The sequence below is a fragment of the Carassius auratus genome, chromosome 43 (genome assembly GCF_003368295.1).
Source record: "Carassius auratus strain Wakin chromosome 43, ASM336829v1, whole genome shotgun sequence".
In the NCBI taxonomy this organism is placed as follows: Eukaryota; Metazoa; Chordata; class Actinopteri; order Cypriniformes; family Cyprinidae; genus Carassius; species Carassius auratus.
Genome location: NC_039285.1, coordinates 2139511 through 2165462, shown reverse-complemented (window position 1 = coordinate 2165462; position 25952 = coordinate 2139511). Strand labels below are relative to the sequence as shown.

General features: G+C 37.0%; 1 protein-coding gene across 1 annotated transcript in view; it reads right to left on the bottom strand.

The window, feature by feature from the left end:
- The window catches only part of LOC113061417 (protogenin A), a 36645-nt gene that overhangs the window by 8619 nt on the left and 2074 nt on the right, over positions 1-25952 (bottom strand). The window contains exons 3-10 of the mRNA XM_026230506.1: positions 15979-16123; positions 15649-15782; positions 15262-15558; positions 13905-14064; positions 12458-12705; positions 10197-10361; positions 8928-9233; positions 7019-7207 (exon numbers count right to left, since the gene is read on the bottom strand). Of these exons, the coding sequence (XP_026086291.1) occupies positions 7019-7207; positions 8928-9233; positions 10197-10361; positions 12458-12705; positions 13905-14064; positions 15262-15558; positions 15649-15782; positions 15979-16123 (1644 nt within the window). The remainder of the gene's footprint in view (positions 1-7018; positions 7208-8927; positions 9234-10196; positions 10362-12457; positions 12706-13904; positions 14065-15261; positions 15559-15648; positions 15783-15978; positions 16124-25952) is intronic.

The following is a 25952-nucleotide window of genomic DNA, read 5'->3' as shown; positions in this document are numbered from 1 at the left end:
GCCCTCAATGGTGTACAAATACCTATGCCAATGTTTAAACTAATCCTTGTAAATGAAGAATTTATTATCTTTATATACATGGGACGGGTAGGTCGACGGAGGCTTCCATGTAGTTCCGCCATCTTGCAAAACTATAATAGCAGAGAGGGACAAAAAGTACTAAGCCAACGCGTTTCCGCAGCACGTTTTCGGTCAGAGCCAGAAACGCAGGTGCAGAGCAGTGAGAGGCGCTTGAAACTGTTTGAATGCAATTTTAATACATAACAGTAACAGACTACAATTTATATGCAATCCTCCCAACACAGTATATATATAACCTATATATATATATATATATGTGTGTGTGTGTGTGTGTGTGTGTGTGTGTGTGTGTGTGTGTATCCATGCATGCATATCATATACATACATGCATACATACATATATATCTTATGAAGCTTGACAGTTTATGAAATGATGCATCATGTTTGCTACAACTGAAAAAAAAAACACTTTCCTCTCCCGTCCATGGCAGCAATATAGTTTTCTTGTCAAAATAGAATTGTGTGTGTGTGTGTGTGTGTGTGTGTGTGTGTGTAACAGCAGATGTATATGGTCAGCTGATGTGTGTGTGTATTAGCTAGCGGTGCTGTGTGTGTAGCACGTGTGCATGTGGGTCTAATCATCAGCAGATGCCCAGAGCTGGAGGTGTTGGTCAGTGTTGGTCAGTGAGTTTGCGCTCTATCCTCCTGCTGGTCAACACAAAAGACGAGTGTCCATCCCCCGTTCAGTTCATCCACCCATCATCCATCTGCTTCACCCCCTCACTGACTGACCGCTGACCAGCAGCCGCATCCCATTCACAACCAGATCACAGAGGTCAAATCAGAGGCCCAAAGGCCATGGGAAACACACACACACACAGAGGTCAGCCACTTGACCAAACACATGACCTCAAGCATCATAAAGAGACCTCGGACTGACACAAAAATTGATAACTGATCAGAAACTGGTCATCAGGGCTCATCAGAAATTCAAATGAAATTCACAGGAAGCATTATGGAAAATTACAATAACAAAACTCTAAAAGTTACTGTCCAAGTAACATAGACAGCATATAAAAATTATTTTATAGATATGCCAAATAGGCAATTTTTTAGTCAAGGAAATATTATTTAACAGAAGAATGAACTACAGATTTTAAAACAAATCATTATCTTAAACATCCTGATAAACGTGCTAATATGCACATTTTAAAATCGAAAAAAAAAAATGTATTTTCTATTTTTTTTATAATGATTTTATTTATAAATATATATTAATCGATTTTACAGTAACATATCAGCAACAGCCACGGTTTCTAGAGTAAATAGTCGAGGTGTGAACTAAAAAACTGAAAAAGTTGCTGCAGGTTTTCATTGTGTCCTGTAGTACTGACTTTGGTCACATGGTGGCGCTACACGAGAGACTGACTGAACATGTTCAGCGCTTCAGATCCTACAACTAACCGATCCTGAGAGTCTGTGATTGTGCAGCTGACAAATAACATGGACATGAATGTGATCAACACCAAGACAGAATGGTCAAAATCTACATTTACACTAATATACTACATTTGTGATTCTGGAAAGTGTTTCACTATTTCATTTATTTTAGCTTTTGTGCTATTCATATTAACAGTCCTACAATGTGAAAAATCTATTATTAAAAGTACAAATGTTCCATAAGTCGGTATTATTTTTAATGAATTGAAATGCTATCACAGATTTTGTTAATATTTTGAATAGATGTAATTTTATTTTCAGTTTTCACTTTAATTTAAGTTTTTGTCATTTTATAGTGTTTTGTAATGGCTTTGATTACTTTTTTTAAAGTGTGTATAATTGTATTAATGTTTATATATTAGTTTTGGTTAATTTGGTTTGAGATATGTTAGTATTTTAAGTTAAGCTTTCACAAAAATGTAAAATTATAATATAATAATATTTTAATCAAAGTTTTTTAATTTATAAATAGTTTTTTTATTTTATTTTTATGTTTTTAGTTTTACCTAGTATTTACCTTTAGTATAATAACCCTCACCTAAGACTTTTATTTTAGGCAATTTGTATATGTATTTTTGTCTTCATATTATATATATATATATATATATATACACACACATACATACATACATACACACACACACACACACACAATACACATACAAATAAAATTTTTTACTTCAGTTTTAGTTTTTAATTGTAGTATTTTTTTAAAAGCTCAAAAAAATTTAATTTGAGTTTTTTAAGCTTAAGTTTTTTATCTAATATTTATATTTCAGCATTATTTATCAAGAACAACATTGCCATGAGTTCATATGAATTCATGAAAGCTAAATGCATAGTAAACTAAAAAATGTAGTCAAACGCTCCAATTACTGTCACAATAAAAGCATTGATCAACTCTGATCAGACTGAGGGTTAAAGGCCTAGATGTGGATCTCAGACAGATGAAGCATTAGTGAATAGTGAATCTGATCACTATCAGTCAGACTGATCAATGCACACAGATGACATCACTGGCACTGAGATATAGAGTGGGGGTTGAGGGGGCGGGGCCAAACCCAGTAGTCCTGTCCTGATTGGACGGTTCGGTTAGGTGTGTGTGGCATTGAGATCCACAACTCTAAGAGGCTCCGTGGAGTTGGTCAGGGGTCAAAGTTCACACACAGATAAAACTCCTCAGGAATCTGGAGTCAGAGGTCAGGCACACAAGACAGGCCTCTTTCTCCAGGCCATCAACATTCAGAGAGAGATAAAGAAAATATTTGGACGGGAAACAACACACAAAACACACTTTAAATAGCATGGATAGTCAGACGTGCATGAGTCCACAAACTATCTGTCTATCTATCTATCTATTGTAAAAAAATAAATAAATAAAAGTCAAACTAAAGCAGGCAAAATGTGCTGAAAAAAATTTAATTTTAAAATAAATTTCTATTTTTTAATTCCAATTCTGCTAAGAAATAAGCACTTCAGTGATTAAATATGTGCATGATAATCTTCCATCTTAAAAGCATGGTAAATCTTTAGAGCCGAATTCATCCGATCTCTTTACATGTGTTGTTATTGTGCCTCAGAAGTCTGTCTGAAACCAGGAGGCATCAAGATGACGCCTGTTACTGTAAGTCTCTGACATTCGGTTCAGTACACAGCCAATGCAAAAGAGCACGTACTCCAGACAAACACCTTGAACCCAGAACCCCACATCCACCCTGGACAACAGCCTCCCTATGGTACAATAGCCTGGAGATATTAACCACACACTGAGAGAGTGGGACGTCTGACCTCTGACCTCTTGACATGGAATCTGGGCAAGTCGAATCCTGTCAAGAGGGTCAGGAAGCAGCGCACATGCAGGTGTTACCTCACTACAATGAGTTTCTTTTTGATTTAGTTCTGAAGTCTATCAGGATTGTTTCTGAGTGTCTTCAGAGTCCAAAAAGTATGAGAAATCATGACATATAGCATCTACATTACAGATATCTACATTATCTACAAAAAGACAACTATATTTTTACATTTTCTGGCAAAGCTAAGCTCAAATATTTGTATCCTACCTTGATAAAAAAAAAAAAAAAAAAAAAACATATATATATATATATATATATATATTAGGGGTGTAACGATACGCGAATTCGTATTGAACCGTTCGGTACGACGCTTTCGGTTCGGTACGCGGTACGCATTATGTATACCGAACGGTTCGTTGGAGTAATTAATTATATTTGAAAAAAAAAAAAAAGAGAGAGAGAGAAATATAATGATATGCGTTCAACAAGGTAGCCCAATAACCCAAACAACGTAACAGGCAACGCCCCTGACACTCCCGAAGAAGAAAAAAACACCATCTTATATGTTTATGTTAGGCTACTCAGCAGGCGCTCGCTCACTCAGTACGCGCTGAAGGCTCGTTGCAAAATAGCCAATGCGTTTAACAGACTAGAAATGAGAAGATCCTCCAATAACCAACAGGTCTGGTGTTTGGGTGCACTTTGGATTCCCTTTAAGCTATAATGGTGATGGCAAGAGAGTGGTGGATAAAAAAACAATGGTATGTCGCATCTGCAACATGACAGGGTACACCAGCGGGAATAAAAAAAAAAAAAAAAAAAAAAAACACCAGCGGGAATATCTGGGATATATGCGTCAGTACTATCTGGGAAAAGACGAAAAAAAGGAGAAACATGCACGCAGCAAACTATCCCTGCAGCATTTAGAAACTATAGCTTACAGGGAATCCAACCCAAACACCAGACCTGTTGGTTATTTTAGGATCTTATATTTCTGGTCTGTTAAAGGCATTCGACATTTTGCAACGAGCCTTCAGCGCGTGCTGAGTGAGCGAGCGCCTTAGGGGCCGTTCACATATCGTGCCTAAAAACGCATGGAAAACGCTAAGCGCGTCTTTCTCCTCCTTTCCAAAGCGCTCGGGCAGAAGCGCTCATGAGGCGTCTGTCTTTGCTAAGCAACAATGACGTGCTCTCTCCATGAGACGCGGAAATTTCAGCGAAGGATAAATGGATTTGCAGCTCTAAAAATCGCTTGCAGTAGCTCTGCTACTAAATTTATTTCAAAATTGCAATCCATATACAACTGTGATCAGCTGTTCCTTCATCTTGGCTGAGCTCTCAACGTTGTTACGGGAAAGGATGAAGCTGATTGGTTAGTTCTTGTCACATGACCCGCGGTGCGCTTGCGGCATTCTGAAAAGTTGAGATGTTTTTAAATTTTGCTGTATCTAAAACGTATCGAACCGAACCGAACCGAACCGTGACATCAGTGTATCGTATCGAACCGAACCGTGAATTTTGTGAACCGTTACACCCCTAATATATATATATATATATATATATATATATATATATATATATATATATATATATATATATATATTATATATATATATATATATATATATATATAAATAATAATAATATAAAAAGCTTAGAAATATGCAAGATATTTTACCTCACCATAATGAATAAAATATTAGAAATATGTACAAAAATATGTAAATATGTATTTTTATAATTTCTGGCAAATGGGGACAGCATCTGTAACATGATGTTACCACAATTTAGTTTCTCAGTTTTACAATGGAAGTCTATGGGGTCAGGGTTCCTGAGTGCTTAAAAGAAGAAATGTGAAGCTTGCATCATGAATCATGTGAAAGTTTACAGGTTTACTCGCTTGAAATGGTCATCATCAGTTGTGAGACTGTGTGTGTGTGTGTGTGTGTGTGTGTGTTTGGTGGGGGGTGCTAGAGCTTTGTATGAGGATCTTTGAAGTGAAGCTCGTCCCACATTCTGTCCCCCTACAGACATAAAACACACCATAAACCTCCCAATGCTTTCTCTCCCAACGCTCTCTGCTCCTCTCTTCACCTCCCCTGGACTGATAGACTGTAAATTCTCCCTGGAGGTGTCCACAACTCTAATGAATAGAGCTCAGCTCCTTCACATCTCTCTGATGAAACTACATCCACAGTAACTGCAAATTTTTTAACTCCTTTTTTTTTGTAAAAAAAAAAACAACAACAAACGAGTTGACAATTCTGTATATGGCATATAAATATTGCATCATAGCGAGGATAAATCAATAGAGATCTCTGTAATATTTCAATTGTTCAACTACACATTAAAGTTATTTTTAGTTCTCAGGATTTACATAAGATACTTGTTTTCAGAAAAAAAAAAACAATTATGATTAAAACAAGAAGAAAAAAAATTTCAGTGGGGTCAAAAAATAAACTTAATCCAAAGGTAAAACAAGATTATTTTTCTCACCCCATTGACAGATATATAAACCAAAACTGACTTAAATTAGATTTTTTTTTGTGGTCATTTTGCATCTTAACATCTGCATTTCACAAATAAAATATGAACAAATTAAGAATGTTTAGATATTTGTAATGGAAAACATTAAATATTATGTTTTGTTTAATTTCAGTATGATTTGTCTCAGATTATCTTTCTAAAATCAGACACAAATGAGTCACTAATTGTCATCCAGTAAGAGCATAGAGCTATAAATTAATAGAGAAATGTATGAGCTCATGACTTCAATTGAGATCTTTGGCCATTTACATTCGATCCAATTCCAATTAGCAATTTAATATAATGCGTATGCAAATATTGTGTCCAGTTCTGTCTGATTTGAATATCAGCTGGCTGACCTCTCTACGGCCACAGATGGCCACTGGTCAAGCAAAGCATTGTGGGACAGCATTCATGACCACCACTGAACTACAGGCCTGAAAGAGAGTGACCTTTAGGGGCACGAGAGGGGGACGAGCACACCACAAATGTGCAACGCCCTCCTCCAGAGGCTCATGGGAAGATCAGCACTGACCAGCACTTAGGCCCCGGGCTGGAAGGGTCAGAGGTCAGAGGGGGGAGGGTCACTGGGAGTTAAGGGAGGACAGCCACAAATCTCCATATCTGAAAAACACTTCAGTGCTTTTGTTTTCGGCGAACTACTGGCCTGTTCATTTAGAGAGTCTGGATCAAGCACAGAACAGAAATAAATGGAAAAGAATCAATCAATAATCAACATGAAAACAGATGAGACTTATCATCTGTATATGGCATCACATCTTGCTGTTTTTCAGCACGAATCTCGCACTTTTAAGTGTATCAAAAGTACAAAGATGTCAGGGTTGTGCAAAATCTATCATCAATCAATCCATCTATCTACAGCAATCTTTCACACACCTGAATTAAAATTTCTTTGAATTACTTTCCGATATTCACATTTAAATTGCAATATCACATCCTCAATTTTCAGAATTCAGATTTTTTGTTCTTAATTCCGCTCCATTCGGTGTTGAATGCTGGACTGAAAGTGGCATGTTCAGTGTATACACAAGCTAACATCCCGCTCTAACCAATCAGATGTTCAAACTTCCCCTACAACAAACTAAGATTCCCCATTTAGGCAGATGTGCACACAGCTGCTGGATTTCATTGGGTGTCCTGAAGTCACTGGTACTCACCCAGGCCTCCAATGGTGTGCTGGCGCTGGTGAGGAGGAATCTGGGTCAGCGTTCCTTCTTGTTCGCTCTCTTCATAGTAGGAAAGTTTGAAGCCCTGCAGTCCAGCGCTGCTGCCCGCTGGGAGATGCCAACGCAACACCACAGTCGTGCAGTTCAGAGACTCCAGCTGCAGCTCTGGTGCAAGGGGCACTATGGGAGAAAATACACAGACAATCTTTAAACTTCTCGTGCATGGAAATTAAAGTTATGTAAAGAGGATGCATGTTGAATTGAATGTCTCCTCTAAGAGAACAAAACGTGGTACGCTTAGACTTCACGGTTAAACAGACCTGAGACGAAGAACAAGCATTAAACATTTCAAAGCGCAGACTCCACCAGACAACAAATCTTCAAGATTTATCGGCCACAACTGCTGCTATGAATCTCTCGAGTCCAGACGAGACGGGACCTCACAGGAACACCGCCGGGGTTAAATCAATCCCAGTTTAATTAAACACACTCCCGCAGAGTTTCCTGTGGTTCCAGTGTATCTTTGAAGACATTAGATTTAACCGAAGTAATTTAACAGAGTGGGTTCCAGTAGATCACAGGTGACAGAGTTTCATATGTGAGCAGGAGCTTACGGTTGGACTGGGAGATCTGTAGAGGCCTGCGGCTCTCGCTTTATGACCCATGACTAAAAGCTTTCCAATGTGGATGAGAAGAAGGGTCAAAAGTCATGCAGGAACAAATGCAATGCCTTAACAAGATTATCAGCCCAACGCAAAGAGAAAGAGTTCTTTTCAAAGCATGTGTTGCAGCTAGGGATATGCCGGTATCAAATTTTTCCTGTTGCGATAAATTGCTCGTGCTTTTATCACGGTATTGAAATTTAGTTTCAAAAAGGGGTCATAATACAGTATAACAGGTTAAATAACCTTTTTATAACAACATATATATAAAAAACAAATACAATAAAGCAATACAGAAAAATATAGAAAGTTAAAAGTTTTACACAGATTAAAGTGCAAAAGAACTACAAAGGCCAATAGGTATCAATTTACAATTAGACCTCATTAGTTAACCATTAACACTCACAGTGAGCAATAGCTACATTTTCTACAGAAGTTATTAATCTTTGTTAAAAAAAAATACAAGTCTTAGTTTATATTAGCTTATTAAATATCTGTTGCAACTTTTGATTTTAACAACGTGTTCTTAAATATTGGAATACTTATAAATAATAAATGTTCAGAAGAATTTTTCATTGGCAGTTTATGTTAACTAATGAATTAACTAATGTTAACTAACGAAGCCCTAATGCAAAGTGGGAATTAACAAGAAAGAAACAAAACTCTAGGGCATGTTGTAGTCAAGATTAAAATGGAAAAAAAAAAAAAGTTTGAAAATAAATAGCCTATTAAGTCTAAATATTTTAGTATTTGGCTGTGACAAACACCACTGCAAATCGACAAATTTGAATGGCTATTTAAATATGTTTTAGAAAGTAGCTCAGCTGCTTTATTTACAGGGTTTCCAGAATCAAGGCTGGTTTTTTTCTGCAGTTTAGCGCCATCTGCTGTCAGAGAGTGAATGTGCTTTCATTCATGGCAGCATACAGCTGTGTTGTGCATTTTGACCAGATGATGGGAAAACTATTCTTAAAATGCATTCCAAATTATGAATAATTTGTAATATATAATTATTCATAAGTGCCCACGATAACAATATCGTGCATATTAATTACAGTGATATTTATTGCATTACCGGGACATGTCTAGTTGCAGGTTTTACAGTTTTGCACTTACATACAGACATCAGAAGATTCACATCTAAACTGTCCAAATAATCAACACCAACTTGGATTAGATAGATAGATAGATAGATAGATAGATAGATAGATAGATAGATAGATAGATAGATGTTCCACCTTTAGTGCTGGAGGCCTTCGGTGTCCTGTGGGACGTCCAGGCCGATGGTTCTCCCCATCCCACGCTGGTCGCTGCAGAGATGCGGAGCAGGTACGTGGTGTCGGGCTGAAGACCCTCCAGGAGGCGATGGGTTTTGTGTCCTGAGAGCTCCAGCTGTGTCACTGCCCCGTCTGTGCTGGTCCTGTACGAGAGGCGGTACCCAGACACACGACCGCGGCTCATCTTATGAGACAGAGGCTGCCACGACACCTGGATATCAGACGGACTGCGGCTAGTGAGGCTCAACTCAGGAGCTCGCAAGGGGACTGAGCCAGAGAGAGAGAGAAACCAGAAATAACATTTAATTCATGACAGATAGTACTTATGGATATCACAGACCCAGCAGTAAACCAACAAATCAGTCATAACAGACCTCATACACATGTAAAAGTAAAAAAATGGTCTTGATAAGCAATTGTTTTGGTGTAAGATACCTTGACTAGCAAGCATTATGAGTGGATCTCAGGGGAAAATAAAATTATATAATCCATACAACGATTTAAAGTTGCATCTTTTTTTTTTAAAGGCAGATGATGAATCTCACTCAGCTTGATCATAAACAAAATGGAGTGAATGGGTGCCGTCAGAATGAGAGTCCAAACAGCTGATAAAAACATCACAAGTAATCCACACCACTCCAGTCCATCAGTTAATGTCTCGAGAAGAGAAAAGCTGTGTGTTTGTAAGAAACAATTAGGATGTTTTTAACTTTAAACTGTTGTTTCCGGAAAGAGTCCATAGTTTAAAATAACGCTTCCTCCAGTGAAAAAGTCCATCCACTGTTATCCTCTAACATCAAAACGTATTCGTTTAGAGCTGTTTTGTCTAGTAAATGGTGCTTGATCTGATGTGTACATATTTCTCTCATGATTCAGGTGAGATCACTTTTTCACTGGAGGAAGTGTTATTATGGATACAAGAGAAGAAAGCAAGATTTAAGTTCAAAATTATTTTGTCCAAACACACAGCTTTTCTCTTCTCAAGATGTGAACTGATGGACTGGTGTGGATTACTTGTGGATTATTGTCATGTTTTTATCAGCTGTTTGGACTCTCATTCTGACGGCACCCATTCACTGCACAGGATCCACTGGTGAGCAAGTAATGCAATGCTACATTTCTAAAAAATCTGTTCAGATGAAGAGGCTATTTCATTTACATTTTTGGGTGAACTATTCCTTTAATAGAACACAACAACGATTAAACATCAGATCCTCATCCTCTACTCACCGTCCTCGAGTGTCCGCTGTATGACGTGGTCAGACATGCGGCTGGCACCCATGGGCATGTACGCTACGATGTAGAAAGTGTAGTTCCGTCCAGCCTCTAGCTCATCAATGATGTAGCGTGTGGTATCGTTACCGATAACAATCTGGTACTCTTCGTTATTTAGACCTGTTGGGACACAACGAGCCTTAAAATCCTCATGAAATCAAAAGTCGGTAGTAAAGTTGGCAGCAACTTCCATTTCATTGGCTTTAATGTTTTACAATCTTTGGAAAGCATGACAAATTCAGCTACACTGCTACACTTTGCAATGCCAAGTTCATTGCTTTGATTCCTAGAGAAAGTATGAACTGATAAAATGCATTCTTTGACTGCAATGTAAGTCGCTTTGAAAAAAAGCATCAGCCTAATGCACAAATGTATCATGCACAAAATCAATTTAATAACGCACAGAAACTAAATTCCCTAAAATTAAAAAAAAAATGGTATAGAATTTACTTTGAAACCACTTTCATACATAAATTCCTAGTAAATTTCACATGTTATTATAAAGGTAAAGGTAAAGAATTAAACATGAATTCTGATGTTAAAAGACTTTCTTGGAAAACATATTCCAATAAACTTTGTTTTCATTTTTACAGTCCAGAGGAAAGTTCCATTGTCCCAAATGCATGCTCCTTATCCTTCATAAATCGAAAAGCATGAAGTCTACTAGTACTGTATGTGTGGCAATTCATAAAGCAGTTCCAGTATAAAAAGAAACATGTCAACTCAATCAACACGGCCGTGCCTTCTTTTAATTAACTGCTTTATCAATGCAACTAAAGGCAAATTCCACCTGCTGGTTTTCCCACAAGTCCAATGCACCTGAAAACACTTTAATTAGCCCACATTATGACGCTCAAATAAAAGAAACACTATACAGCATTGAGTCCCCAACTGAATATCTGACCCAATAAACAAGATACTCCACAGTCAACAGAAAAGGCCTTGTTCCGGCTCTGAAAGGCCACGCTGAAGACTTTGACTCTGACGCACAGGGACAAACCCCCCAAAGCCTCTTCAGAGTTAGATTCAGACACTCCAACACTCGGGATAATTAGCACCCCTTTCAAACACTTCCGATGCTTTTTGCCCTCCAGAGCAGATGCAGTGTGTATTCTTTCTCTACTGCTATTCTTCTCCCATTAAATGAGCTGGAATTCTGGAAGTCCAAGTGCAACCGGCAAAATCCCTAATAAAGATTTCACACTTGTCATTGTTTTCACCTGCTTATCTTCTAGCAAGCAGACAGGTGTTTTATTTGGACGTCTTTATCAACAGCTAAAAGAATATCAAAATTGCAAGCAATTTGTTGAAATAAAACAATGAGCCTTGGCTTTTTTGTCTAGAAGTGACTTTTTATTTTTTAAAAACAGAAACTACTCAACCGTCTGTCATGAACAGAGCCAGAGCCTTTACCACACGGAGTCATGAAAATGTCTAAATTAAAGGAAAAGTCTGGCAAGAATGAAAATTTACTTAAGATTTACTCTCCCTCAGGCCATCCAAGATTCAGATGAGTTTGTTTTTTCATCAGATTTAGAGAAATGTAGCATTGCATCACTTGCTCTGCAGTGAATGGGTGCCGTCAGAATGAGAGTCCAAACAGCTGATAAAAACATCACAATAATCCACACCCCTCCAGTTCATCAGTGAACATCTGGAAGAGCGTGTTTGTAAGAAACACGTTTTTAACTTTAAACTAAAATATAAGTTTACGATCCATAACAACATTTGCTCCAGTGAAAAAGTCCATCTCCTCTTGTCTTCTCATGTCAAAATGTTTGTTTAGAGCTGTTTTGCCCTGTAAATGGTGCTTGATCTGTGCAGATTTCTCTCCTGATACAGGCACAATGTTTTTTTTTACTGGTTTTATGGATTACAGACTCATTTATTAGCTGGAAGCAACAGTTTGAAGTTAAATTTGTCTCATCTTTTGTCTTCTCCAGATGTTCACTGATGGACTGGAGTGATGTGGATTATTGTGATGTTTTTATCAGCTCTCATTCTGACGGCACCCATTCATTGCAGAGCATCCATTGATGAGACACTGATGCAATGCTACATTTCTCCAAATCTGATAAAGAAACAAACTCACCTACATCTCGGATGGCCTGAGAGTGAGCTCATTTTCAGCACATTTTCATTTCTGGGCGAACTGTTCTTGTGCATTTTCGCCAGTGTCCACTCCTCATTTCTCCGTTTACATGTGAGACACTCACCTTCTGCCTTCATGTAGTGCACAGAGTAGGCGATGACTTTGTCTGAGTTGTACACGGGTCTCTCCCAGGCCAGTAAGATGGCTGAGCTGGACACGGTCTCCGCATGGACATTTCTGGGAGCGCTCGGTCGGCTGTCCGACATCACTACGATCAGACGAGCCATGGCCAGAACTGAACCCTGCTCGTTCTCCGCCTGGCACTGGTATATGCCATCATCTTCAGGAATGATCTGGTTAATCACCAGTTTACTGTGAAAACAAACAATGTTTTTCATGATGAAAAAATCTCAAGTCATTGATATACTGACAATCTCACAAAACCTGTTAATAATACTGCATCTTAATCTCTAAAGAAAGAAACAAAGACGTCTTAGCAGTAGCATTTGTTGCAATGCCTTTTGAAAAATCACATGACAGAGAATGAGACTCACCGTGAACAATAAGAAGAACTACTTAAAAACTAAAACATCAGGATGCATTACAGTAATGAGAATTTAGGAGAAAATGTGATTGATTTTCTTTCTTAAAACCAGTCTTAAGTGTCAATTTTCTGAAATTGAGATTTATGCATCATCTGAGAGCTGAATAAATAATTTTTCCATCGATGTATGGTTTGTTAGGAGGATAATATTTGGCTGAGATACAACCATTTGAAAATCTGAGGGTGCAAAAAAATCGAAATACTGAGAAAATCACATTTCAAACTTTCCAAATGATTTCTTAGCAATGCATATTAATAATCGAAAATTTAGTTTTGATATATTTACAGTAGAAAATTGACTAAATAACAGATTTTTTGGCTATTGCTACAAATATACCCCAGCGACTTAAGACTGGTTTTGTCACATATAATATATTCTATTATTGAAATATAACATAAAAAATATGTTTTGTAACATATATATTTATAGATGCAAGAACTGAAAGTAAACCAAGATACATATATTTAACAAGCGTGTTTAACATGTGTATGTTGAGGTGGAAACGAGCAAGTCAATAGCACTAAATCACTCCCCCTCCTTTTGCTTTCAGGATCCCATGACAAACCCAGAGAGGAAGACAAATTAGAGGAAAATCAAAGAGAAAATCAGCTGAAACACCATTAGCAGAGCACTGAATAATTAACCCTCTCTTGTTCCACATAAGAAACCAGCTGATGAATATTTCAGCAGGACAGAGTTTCCAGCAGACGAGCCCCGAGCGACATCAACGTCAGATATCAGGTAGTGCTTAAAATATACACAGAAACAAATGCAATGGGCTCTACCTCTGCAACAGCATGTCTGTCAGAAAGTGCACAACTTTATATTAAGATGTTTGTGAATCTGAGGTGCATTAAACTATTAAAGCAATTATTACTATTAATGCAGCTATAAAAAAAGACTTCCAAGAGACACATTTATTGGTTCAGGCCATGCATGTTCTCGAAGTCTTTCACAAGCCAGTACCTGTTATACATCTTGATGCGTCCGTTCGAGTGAACAGGTTCACCGTTCTTCAGCCATGTGATCTGAGGGGTTGGAAATCCCTCGGCCACACATGTGAAGCGGGCGGTACCGGCCCTCGGTCGGGTCACGCTTTCAGGCCACTCCACGAGAGACGGCGCCGCTGCACAGAAATACATGCACGGATGCCTTCATTAAATGCATGCATTTTGCAATAAAATCTGATTGCAGTCGTATAAAGGTAAATTTTGACTTTTAGACTTTTTTAAGAAGTACAAATAAATTGGTATATTCAGTAATTGTAAATATCTTGTATTAGCAATGCTTCAAAGTTTGAAAAAAAAGTTACTTTTCATTTATTTTACAAAAAAAAGAAAAGAAAAGAAAAATAGATGAATGCTTGATTTGCTCTGCTCACATTTACTGGAATATGGAAATCATTTTTACTGTATCGTCTGATCACACTGCAAAAAGTAATGTTCTTTATCTGTTTTTCTGTTTTGTTTTCCAGAGCAACTATCGAAAGATTTTTAAATCAAAAATATTACTTGATATGCAAAATGAAAGAAGATTAGAAGTCTGTAGTTTATGGTTAAAACAAGGACAAATATGTCAATATGCCATGTGTAAACTAACTTAATTCAAACAGAAAAGTAATTTTCATTCCTTACTGATATATATTTTTTCTTGGTTTAAGCCAACTCATTTAATTTTGTTCAGTGTCAGAAATCAAGACTTCATTTGTCAGTTTGCATCAAAAAGTAAAAGTAACTTGATTTAATCATGTCTAATCATCCGTGACTCTGGAGCACAAAACCAGTGTACATTTTTCAAAATTAAGATTTATGCATCATCTGAAGCTGAATAAATAATCTTTCCATTGTTGTATGGTTTATTAGGAGGACAATATTTGGCTGAGATACAACTATTTGAAAATCTGGAATCTAAATATTGAGAAAATTGCCTTTAAAGTTGTCCAAATGAATTCTTAGCAATGCATATTACTAATCAAAATTACATTTTAATATATTTAAAGTAGGAAATTTACAAAATATCTTCATGGAACATGATCTTTACTTAATATCCAAATTATTTTTTGCATAAAAGTAAATCGATAATTCTAACCCATACAATGTTTTTTTTTTTTTTTTTGGCTATTGCTACAAATATACCCCAGAGACTGGTTTGGTGCTCCTGGGTCACATTTGTACTTGAAAACAGAAATGCTGAGGAAGATTGCAGTGCATGCAATATTTAACTCCATCAATTTTAATTTAAGTCTGTCTGCTATGATTTAAAAAAAATTTTGAGACCCACAGAAACACTTTGCTTCCTACAGTATAATGATTTTTTACTCCACCTAAAACGGTTATATTAGCGGCGGCAATCGTGTAGTTTCTGGTTCCTGGCGTAGTTGCACGGCAAAAGTAGATCCCGGCGTGCTGGGGTTTCACGTCAGATATGAGCAGGTTTCCATTGCCGAGAACCTTTGTTTTGTGAACGTCAATGGATTTATGGTCGGCGCGGCTCCATGAGATCAGCGGACGAGGGTTTCCGGTCGCCATGCACTCCAGCAGAGCCGTGCTGTGAAGCGTCACGGTCAGATTCTGTGGAGCGGCGATGATACGAGGTCTTTGAGGAACTCTGGGAGATGGAGCTGTTGGGAAGCAAAAAGAGAGGGAATTCTAACGATGCATATTTAATACAGTACTGTGCATGAAAACGACTCTTTATGTGTTTATCTAACCTGCCATCACGGTTAGCACGGCCTCGGAGCTCCTGCGTCGACTGGCGATGTTAGTCGCCACACAGCGGTAACTCCCAGCATCGGCCTGTTCAACTCCCTGAATTTGTAAAACGCCGCTGGGAAGCACTGTGATTCTGGATTGAGACATGCAAACACTCACTTAATACAATATACGATAAAACAGGTTTATAATGTACAGAGCAATGCATCAATGTGAACTTTGTAATAACTGTGGAATAGACTTACTATATATACATTACAATAAATTAAATGAGCCTAATAAATTAACACTAAGCCCCTCCTTCTTCTAGTAGGTGGGCGGAGCTGTACCTCTCAGTGGCCAGTGGTAAAGTGACTCTGTTGAACTCCCAGGTGATGATTGGAGGGGGCGTGGCCGGGATCTTACAGGTGAATCGAGCGACTGATCCCTCAGTAACCGTGATTGATGCCGGCTGCTGAGTGAAGGTGGATAAACCTGCGGAAAGATAACTAAATAGTCACATGAGAGTCATCTTCTTTAGACTCTAAGATCTTAGCAGCTACATTTTGAGGTGTGAATGAATAATGTCTTGTTTTAATGGCAAACTGTATCATGTTCAAATGCCAATGATGTATGAGAGAAACAAAATAGGATAAAATAAAAAGAAGAGGGAGCGAGAGAGGTTTGCTTGTAAGAAGATGCAGAAGCACACTTATACTCACGCCGTCAGCAGAGATGAATGAGTCAAACTGAACCAAAAGCTTTAGATAAATACTAGCGGCAAACACCTCATGCTAGCATAACACACACCTTTTGCTAACACTTCTCTGTGTGTGTGTGTGTGTGTGTGTGTGTGTGTGTTTCTCTCCAAACAAAACCCTTTTCCTTCTTACCTTCACGTGTTTCTATCCATTTGTGCTCCATTACAAAATCATTATGTTTAGAGATATTTAAGAGTAGAGCTGCTCGATTATGGCAAAAAAATGATTAATAATAAATAAATAAAAATTATTAGTCATTGACTTCCTACACTTTTTAACAAAAAAAAAAAAAAAAACCTTGATGAAATTTAAAGTCTTAAGCTGTGTTTCCTTGAACTTTATATATATATTTAGGTGTAATACATTTATTTATTACAAATTAAAACAAAACAAAATATATAAAAATATATAATACAACAATGGCATGGTGTTAAAAAACAGCAAAAAAAAGCAAAGATGCATAAGATAATAAGAGCAAGTTAATGATACTATTATAGCTTTCATTAATAGTTTTATTTTTATTTTCTGTTTTTTTTTTATAAAGTTGTATCTTTTTATGTTGTTATTATGTCTACAGTTTTTTCACTTTTAGTTACTTTAGCACATCAAGTTAAACTAAATGAAAATGAGAAAATACATGTTTTGCTAAATTAAAATAAGTTTTACACACACACACACATATATATATATATTAAGAAGCCCTTTTACAAATGGTTTTAGTTTTAGTTAACTACAATAACGCCGGCTCCATCCCTTTGAAAAGATTTTCTGACTGATAATAATCAGTAAAAGCGAACACAGCTCACCATAAAAGGGCTGTTTTAGGACCGAAAGGCATTAATGTTTGTTTAACATTTCTCTTCGGTGAGGTCTTCACATCGGCGCTGCGCTCCAGCTCTGACCTTCTCAAGCTAACAGCCATAAAACCCCCCAGAGCCATTAGGATCGTCCCCTCATGTCCCCTCCAACCCTTAAAGAAGCCTCGGGTCAATAATCAGTAAACAGGAATCAATGGGAGCTCTGCTAAACATACAGACCTCAGTATGAATCTCATGTCAGGATGATGAGATGATAATAACAAAATCAGCCTCAGGCCTGAATGCTGTGGTGCAAAGATCAAGTAAGACACAGGTAATCACTGACAGGAAGTCATCATTACAGAATTCAAAGTTTTATCCCAGTAATAATGTTCTGATCCTGGAGTTGATTGACAGTTCTAAAATGTTGCTTAAACTGCACTATGGACAAAGTTCTGGTGACCTTTGACCCAGACAGGTGTTATTGGATGCAGTGTGTGTGTCTGTGTGCTAATATTGGTTCATTTACCATTTCAATAACAAACAACTACCATCAACACTGACAAACTTCAAAGACAGAGTACAGTATAAATACCATATGAATATGATAACATATATATATATATATATAAATAGGGAACCAATTCCACAGGCATACATGCAAAAAATAGTATGTATATTGTACAGTATTTGAATGCATGAGATAAAATGCATACCTTGCAATTGAAGTAATTTGTATAAAAGTGTCTGTTAATTGCAGTCTGAATTCTGAGTTTATCTCACTATTCTGCAATTCTGACTTTTTTCTCAGAACTCAGAGAAGAAGAAAAAATGCAATTCACTTTTTCATTTTTTTTGTGTGTGTGACAGAAACAGGCTTATGGTTCCTTTCTAAACTTTTAGTTTATAAAACAACAACTTGATCTAGCTTGGCTGCGCAGCTGCTAAAGCAGCATTATGAGAGGATCTGCGAGTCAGTCCCTTCCACTGACCTGACCTCTCACCTCTGACCTCAACAAATCCTGAGCGGCAGTAAGCTCATCCCTGCTCAGGCATCCAGGGCCACCAAACATGAACCAGAAGCCACTAACACAACAGAGCAACACTAGAAGAGGACACTTCCGTTCCAGCGAGCTCCTCTCCTTCGCTCAGGAGATGCTTTCAGAGCAGCACAGGTCTGAGGATCAGTACACACAGGGTCAGCGTGCAGGTCACAGAGGGACAAGGGTTACCACTGCAAACACCAGCGGCCTGATGTGCAACTTTAGAGCCATTCCAACCCTTAAAACACTCAACTTTTCACTGAGAGAGAACGATCATTACAAACCAGTATATACAGTATATACTACTCAACATGAACCCCATATTTCATTGAAGCATGACATTCAGTGTGGATAAAAAGGTGTCTGTTCCATAGTTTATTGGAAATTGAGGGGGACTGATCCACCGCCTGCACTGATTGGTTGAAATTGAAATGGCCTTTGTGACATCAGCTGAAAGGAAAGTTGTTTTAGAGGAGGAGTCAGCTGCATCACACACACACACACACATATATATATATATATATATATATATATATATATATATATATATATATATATATATATATATATATATAAAATTAATTATAATTAATTATAATTACATGAATAAATGTAATAAATTATATATATACGTAAGTATATACAGTAAATACACATTTAAAGCAATGAATTTTATTTAATAACAAACAATAACTTCAACATTAATAACAATAATAATAATATATTGTTGTTGTTAATAATAATAATAATATAATTTCTTATAAAAAAATATATTTTTCATATATTGTGCAATTTATAAATTATTTTATGCATTATTTTATGATTCATGTCAAGGCTAAATCAAGCATGTAATTCTGATGAATGTCCAGATCAGATATTAAAGGGTGATTTCTATAAGCAGTTTATTATTTACACATATAACTGCTTTTAACAGACCGATATTAAAATACAGACAGGGATGAAACTTTCACCGTCTCTCTCTCTCTCTCTCTCTGTCAGCGAGTGATTGTCAGTGATGGAAAGCAATACGAGTGTGTAAGTGTTTTCTGAAAGCGGATCATTACCAAGAGCCCTTAAAAGATCTTTTAGTGCAGGTAAGAGACGCCACCTCCATACTGACATTCCAGCCTTCAACACATGCACACACACACGCACACACACACACACACACACACGCACGCACACACACACACACACACACACACACACACACTCAAACGAGAGTGTTTCTGTCCAGGTAAAACATCACTTAACATCATCATTACCTCTTAGTTAAACTGAAAGCTGTTCATTAGCATCTCCGCTTGTCCTCTAGAGGCTGATGAAGACACACTTACATGCAGCTTTGACACATTAAAATGCCGTAATGTAGGATGCTAGTTAATCCATCTTTAATGCAAAAGTAATTTGAGATGTTTTAAGGTTTTATTAGCAGATGCATTATGCACAAGCACCGTGAACAAACACAGTCCCGCTCTGTCGTGACCTGACCTCACCTCTCACTCCTGCTTTAAAGAAATGACAGAAGAGGCAAAGAATGCTTTGTTTGTGAGAAAGCCCAAAAGCTGTAGGGCAACCAGTGTCCATCCAGCAGGCCAGTTACAGCCCACACAGGACCCCCACCAGCCAATCAGAAGCCAGAATTGGTCCCTCATCATCCAATCAGAGGCCACACTCAGGACTGCTCCATGTGGCCTTTAGCCTCTCAGCTGTTTGGGGGCAGGGAGGCAAGAGAATATCCCGAGACCCTTATCTCCCACCCCCGAGCTCTGAAAACAGCATGGCTATTGTGTCTTATCTGGTCCACTGAAGAGCAACAGGTCAAATGGTCACACACAGAGCAATATCTGTGATCAAATAAATGTAGAGTAGCACTCACACCACCTGCTTAGACAGTGTTTTTAGGTGCACTCATGATACAGAGAGAAGCATTAATGCATGCATTCAGTATGCATCATACATTCAATGCTGCAAAGCACTGATATCACCGCACTGCTGGACCAAACCAAACACTCGTTTCTTAGTCATTATGAGGTCCTGAATCATGAATTTACGAACATTTATGCGGTGAAGAACACCACTAACACACGACTCCTGTCTGAATCTGAGCCAGATTACAACCATTCGTTCACTTTTCAGCCCATTTTCACATGCATGACATTATTTTGGCCACTTTTTTCACTCCTTCACAGACTATAAGTTAAATGACATTTTGAATACCTTTTTTATTTTGTGCATAAGTGCATTAAAGTTGATACAAATTATTTATATAATAAAAAAATAAAACCTTATTTTGTGTAAAACTGTACGTGATGGAAAGTTTTCATATTTTTGAACGAATTTTTGAAATCAAGCAATAAAAGGCCTCTTTTTTTGCAAATCAGCAAATTATATACAATGCAAAAAATTCAATGTTTTAATAATTACTTGAGATTTTTATTATATTTTTTAAACAACATATACATATATATATATATATATATATATATATATATATATATATATAAAGCACTAACAGTGAGAAAAAAATTCACAACTATGAAGTATAATAATAAAGAATCAGAACATTTTCAACTAACACCTTGATGTTTTCTGGGCTGGCATGTTTTAATCCAGATAAAAATGTTAAAAATGAAGTAAGCAACATGTAGACAAAAGTTTGAAAGTAAATATGATAAAGACTGTCTGTTGTTTGATGAGCACCAAAGCGAATGCCACAATCTGAATGGCTGTTTACACAAACAAAACACAAAGTTGCAGATTTTCATTCAGCCTAGAATTACCTAGAAATATTCATAGTATTATAAAGTGCCCATGATGATAATACGGTGCATGTTCATATTACTGAATCCAGAATGTGTAATGGGCATCCAGACAGATCTCTAGGCTTGTTATGTTGGTCAGGATTCATAAATCTACATGAGGCATGCTTATATATCCAGAGAGATGAGCTGATCTACGCTGGCATGTGTTTGTCTGTTATTAAGAGGAATATTTCTCTCCTCGCCACTGTTTCCCTGCACACAACCTGCTGGGCGATTTAAAGCAACCTCTGACCTTTCCGACCGCCCCTTAGGAAAACCATGGAAACCTTTCACATGCCACACTGTGCACTAAAGCCGTTTTGTCCCTCTGAAGTCCCTCAAACATCTCCTCTCAAACTCAAACTCTTCAGGTTTGACTCATTATCCCGGTTAGTATTTACTCCGGAGACCTGAAGCATCGCCTAGCAAAAAAAAACATGACTTTTAAAAAATATACTGTATGCTATTTTCATTATCAACCACTCAGAGAATCTATTTTAAAAGCACAATGTCACCAGTTTATATTGCATCCACAAACTTTTCCCACATCAGATCCTGTGGCAGTTCCAGGAACACATTAAAGGCCCTCGGGGACCCAGTTTCCCAAAACCAGGCCTCAAAACAAGCAGACGCGAGTCACAAACTCAGACATGTTTCTAATTTTAAACTGCTGAAGAAGGCCACCTTTGACATCAGCACTGAGCCGTCGTCTCCACACACACATTCAGTGACGGACTTCAATGTTCATGAGATCATTTTCTAAAAAAAGAAAATCGTTTTCTTTTAGTTGTAGGGTTTGGGTTAATATCTAATCAGTTTTCTGTAAGACAATAGATGAAGGTATTTCGATTGCTAAGTAAACGTGTGTTAGTGACTGATAAATGAGGAGAGATGAGAAGGACAAAAGGTCTAAACATGTGGAACCATCAATCTCTCTCTCTCACACACACACACACACACACACACAGCATCTCTCAACACGTGGTGTCAAAAACACAAGCATGATGAAAAGAAAGTGTGTCACTTCCATCACCGCACAACGGTGCTAAAATCACACTCTGGACTCTCACTTCTCATCCCAAACAAGACAAACTAAGCAGTAATCACACTTTACTAAAACCCTGCATACTTCTCTCTCGTTTGCATACTTGCTCTTTCATTGGTGCAAAGAGCCAGCTGTCCTGACCAGCTCGATCTGGTCAAACAAATGCCCTGTAAAGAAATCTGCTTTTTTGGCCGGGGCAGTTGGGGGCAGATGGGACAAAAGGAGTCGGAGAGAAAAAAAAGCTTTCACGTATTCAGCAAACTAGCGGAGCAGAAAGCAATCACCAGCTCAACTCACTGCAATAAAACCAGCACTTCAACTCTCACGTGAGTGTGTGTTTGTGCAAGAAAGCTGGGAGCTAAAGAAAAAAACCCTGAACGTATTTCATTTATTAATTTGTTTACTTTTATAATGCATTTAATAGTTATTGATTTAATTAATCAGCATAATTAATTATGTTATAGCTATAAAAGCATTTACTGCATAAAACATCCTGAAAGTAATTAAAAAATGGCATTTAATAATTAAAGTTGTGCATTAAATGACTTAAACTGCATGCAAATTAAGCAATAAATTAATCAGAATAAGACATTATTTTAAATGAGGGCATTTCCCAAAACCAGCCCTCAAGACAACCAGTCAAACTCAGGAATATTTCTAATTTTAATGCATAAAAAATCCTTAAAATTGCATTAAAAAAATCTAAAATTAAAGCTGTATGCAAATTTAAGTTTTAAGTTAACATACACATATTAATAAACTTAAACTAAAGTTTTATATATTATATATATATTATATATATATATATATCTCCTTAAAGTTTAAAATATATATAATATTTAGTAATAGATAAAATAATTGTATATGCAATGAAAACAATAAAAATTTCATACATATTCATTACTGTCCCGTTGATCATGTTTTTACTCAAATGTGTGTATTAACTCAAAAGGTTAGCTGATAATAACTCCCACAATTCCCTTCTAGCACATTCTCTGTCTATCTATTTCTGTCTTTCCCAGGTACCTGTCTGCAGATTTTACAGGCTTTTAGAGAGTCTGTAGAAAGACTCTAAATGCTCCTTTAAAACCAGTCTGTAAAACACTCGCTGCTTTTACTTTATAACACACAACTACTCCGTTCCCATAATGCTCTCTCTGTAAACCCCACACTAGCGATGTGCTCTTGGGGTGAAGCGGAGGACGGGAGAGTCTCCCCCTTCAGTTTCTTCACTGTCCTGTGACACAATGAGACTCACTAGCAGATTTACAACAGCTAGAGCTCTCAAACACCTGCAAACACACCGACATCACACCAAAAACTCCTAAAAACACCTTGAGGTGAGACATAAACATCCTAAAGACGAGCATGTGTGCAAACTACAAAAACAGAAATGTTTTTCTTTAATAGCTCAGTAAGCTTCATGGAGATCCCAGTTGTGCTTCATTTACAGTATATCAGCTTTGTCTTCTCTGACCTTTTATTTCACCTTAAATGTAAGAATTAAAAGCAGAAAATGAGTAACTAGTTGTCTTCCAGTAAAGGAGCACAGAGCAAAAAAAAAAAAAAAGATAATAAAATAAAATTTGTGTTGAACAATGTTTGTTCTTTTGGAGAATTTAATGAGAAAAATCATGTTAAAAATTATTATAATTATTATAAATGAATAATAATAATAAAAAAAAAATATATATATATATATATATATATATATATATATATATATATATATATATAATATTAAATTAAATATATATATGTAAAAAGTAAAATATATTAGGGCCTAAATATAAAAAAATAAAAAGTAAAATACATTTGAAAAATACATTGAAAACACTAGTACAAAATATTCTCAAAATATTGTACAAAATATTAAGGATTGCAGACTGCAAATGGTGTCATTTTCCCAGGAAACAAAAAGAGGCAAGTCTTCAACTGTTTTCCATTACATTGAATTTCTATCTATGAGAAAGAATCAACTGAGATATGAAGATGCATTTCTGATTTTACTTTCACAAATAGAACATTTTTGCTTGAATTCTTTTGATGATGTCGGTGACTGAAACAGATCAATCAAGACCTAATAGCACCATAAATCTGACAAAGTGAAAAGCTAGGAGATGAACAATCTTGATTTCAAGCGCTGGAAATGTTTTATAGTAACATCCCAGCCGAGTGAAAACTCCTGTAGAACAGTCACTTCCTGTGCAAACATTTGCCTGGAGCTCAAGTTTCGCTCTGAATGAGAGAATGCAGCGAGAGCAGAAGAAACACACGCTTTTGTCCTGAAGAAACACAGCACGACACACAGCCTCAGGAGAGGAGAGGACCTTTCAAACACACACACACACACACACACACACAGAGGAGAGCAGGAACAATGGCTGCGGTCAGGAGGTGCTGATATAAAGGCAGAGCGCTGTGAATAGGGGTCATGTGCTCTTTAACACCGGGGCACTAGTGTCCTCCGCAAGCTGAGCTTTTCAAACCTGCCGGCCTTCATTTACACACCAATGGACACATTCTCACACAGCCGCGAGGCCTCGAACACACACTAACACACACATCTATCCTCCAGCTATCTGTATCACACATTAACCACCAATTTGAGCAGATTATCGCCAATAGCTAAACATTTTTATTAGACTAATCTCATTCTGATTACACGCTGATCAAGAATTTGTAGAAAAATTAAACGTGGAATAGAAAAAGACTTCTTAAGAATAAGGCATGTTTTAAAATATCTGCTTAATCAAACCAATTAAATGATCAGATACAAAATTGACAACAAAGACATTTCTAATGTTACAAAATATTTCTATTTCAAGTAAATGCTGTTCTTTTGAAATTGCTATTCATCAAAGAAATACAATGTATCATAGTCTCCACAACTGTTTTCAACACTGATAATAATCAGAAATGTTTCTTGAGCTGCAAATCAGAATATTTCTGAAGATCATGTGACACTGAAGACTGGAGGAATGATGCTGAAAATACAGCTGTGCATCACAGAAATAAATTACACTTTAATAGATATTCACATAAAAAACTGACATTTTAAATTGTAATAATATGCCAAATTTTTACTTTTTTTATTGCATTTTTAATCAAATAAATGCAGCCTTGGTGAGCAGAAGAGATTTCTTTCAAAAACATACAAAATCTTGTCAACACCATACGTTTGAACACTCATCTGTCTGTCTGTCTGTCGGTCAATCTATGTCATCCTGACCTTTCTGTCGGCACTCATTAGTGCTGATTTCTGTGCTGTAAATCTGCTGTCAGACTCTGAAGGCACAGTAAATAATGAGCCTCATCCATCACACCGCACTTCCTCCGTGTGTCCATGAATAAGTCAGGAATTCTTTCGAGCCAGATTCCAGCGTTCAGCCAGGACAGAAAATGCATCAACACACACACAATCTTAAAAATAAAGGTCCGCTAGGAGCTGATGCCATTGGTAAAATCTATGTCCCAAGTCACTCTTGATAAGAAAAGGGCTTGTTGCAGAACCTGACGTGATCTCTGATGTTAGTTTAGGTTGATAGAGCTGAAGTCGATTTAAAGGAATGGTTCACCCATAAATGAAGATTTGCTGAAAATGTCCTCACCTTCAGGCTATCTAAGATGTTGATGGGTTTACTTCTTCATAAGATTTACAGAAATTAAACATTAAATCACTTGCTCAGCAGCGGATGCTCTGCAGTGAATGGGTGCCGTCAGAATGAGAGTCTGATAAAAACATCACAATAATCCACAGCTCTCCAGTCCATCAGTTAACATCTGGAGAAGCTAAAAGCTGCTTGAAAATCTATCGTTAAGACGTTTTTAACTTCAAACCAATGCTTCCGACTAAAATGTGAATCTGTAATCC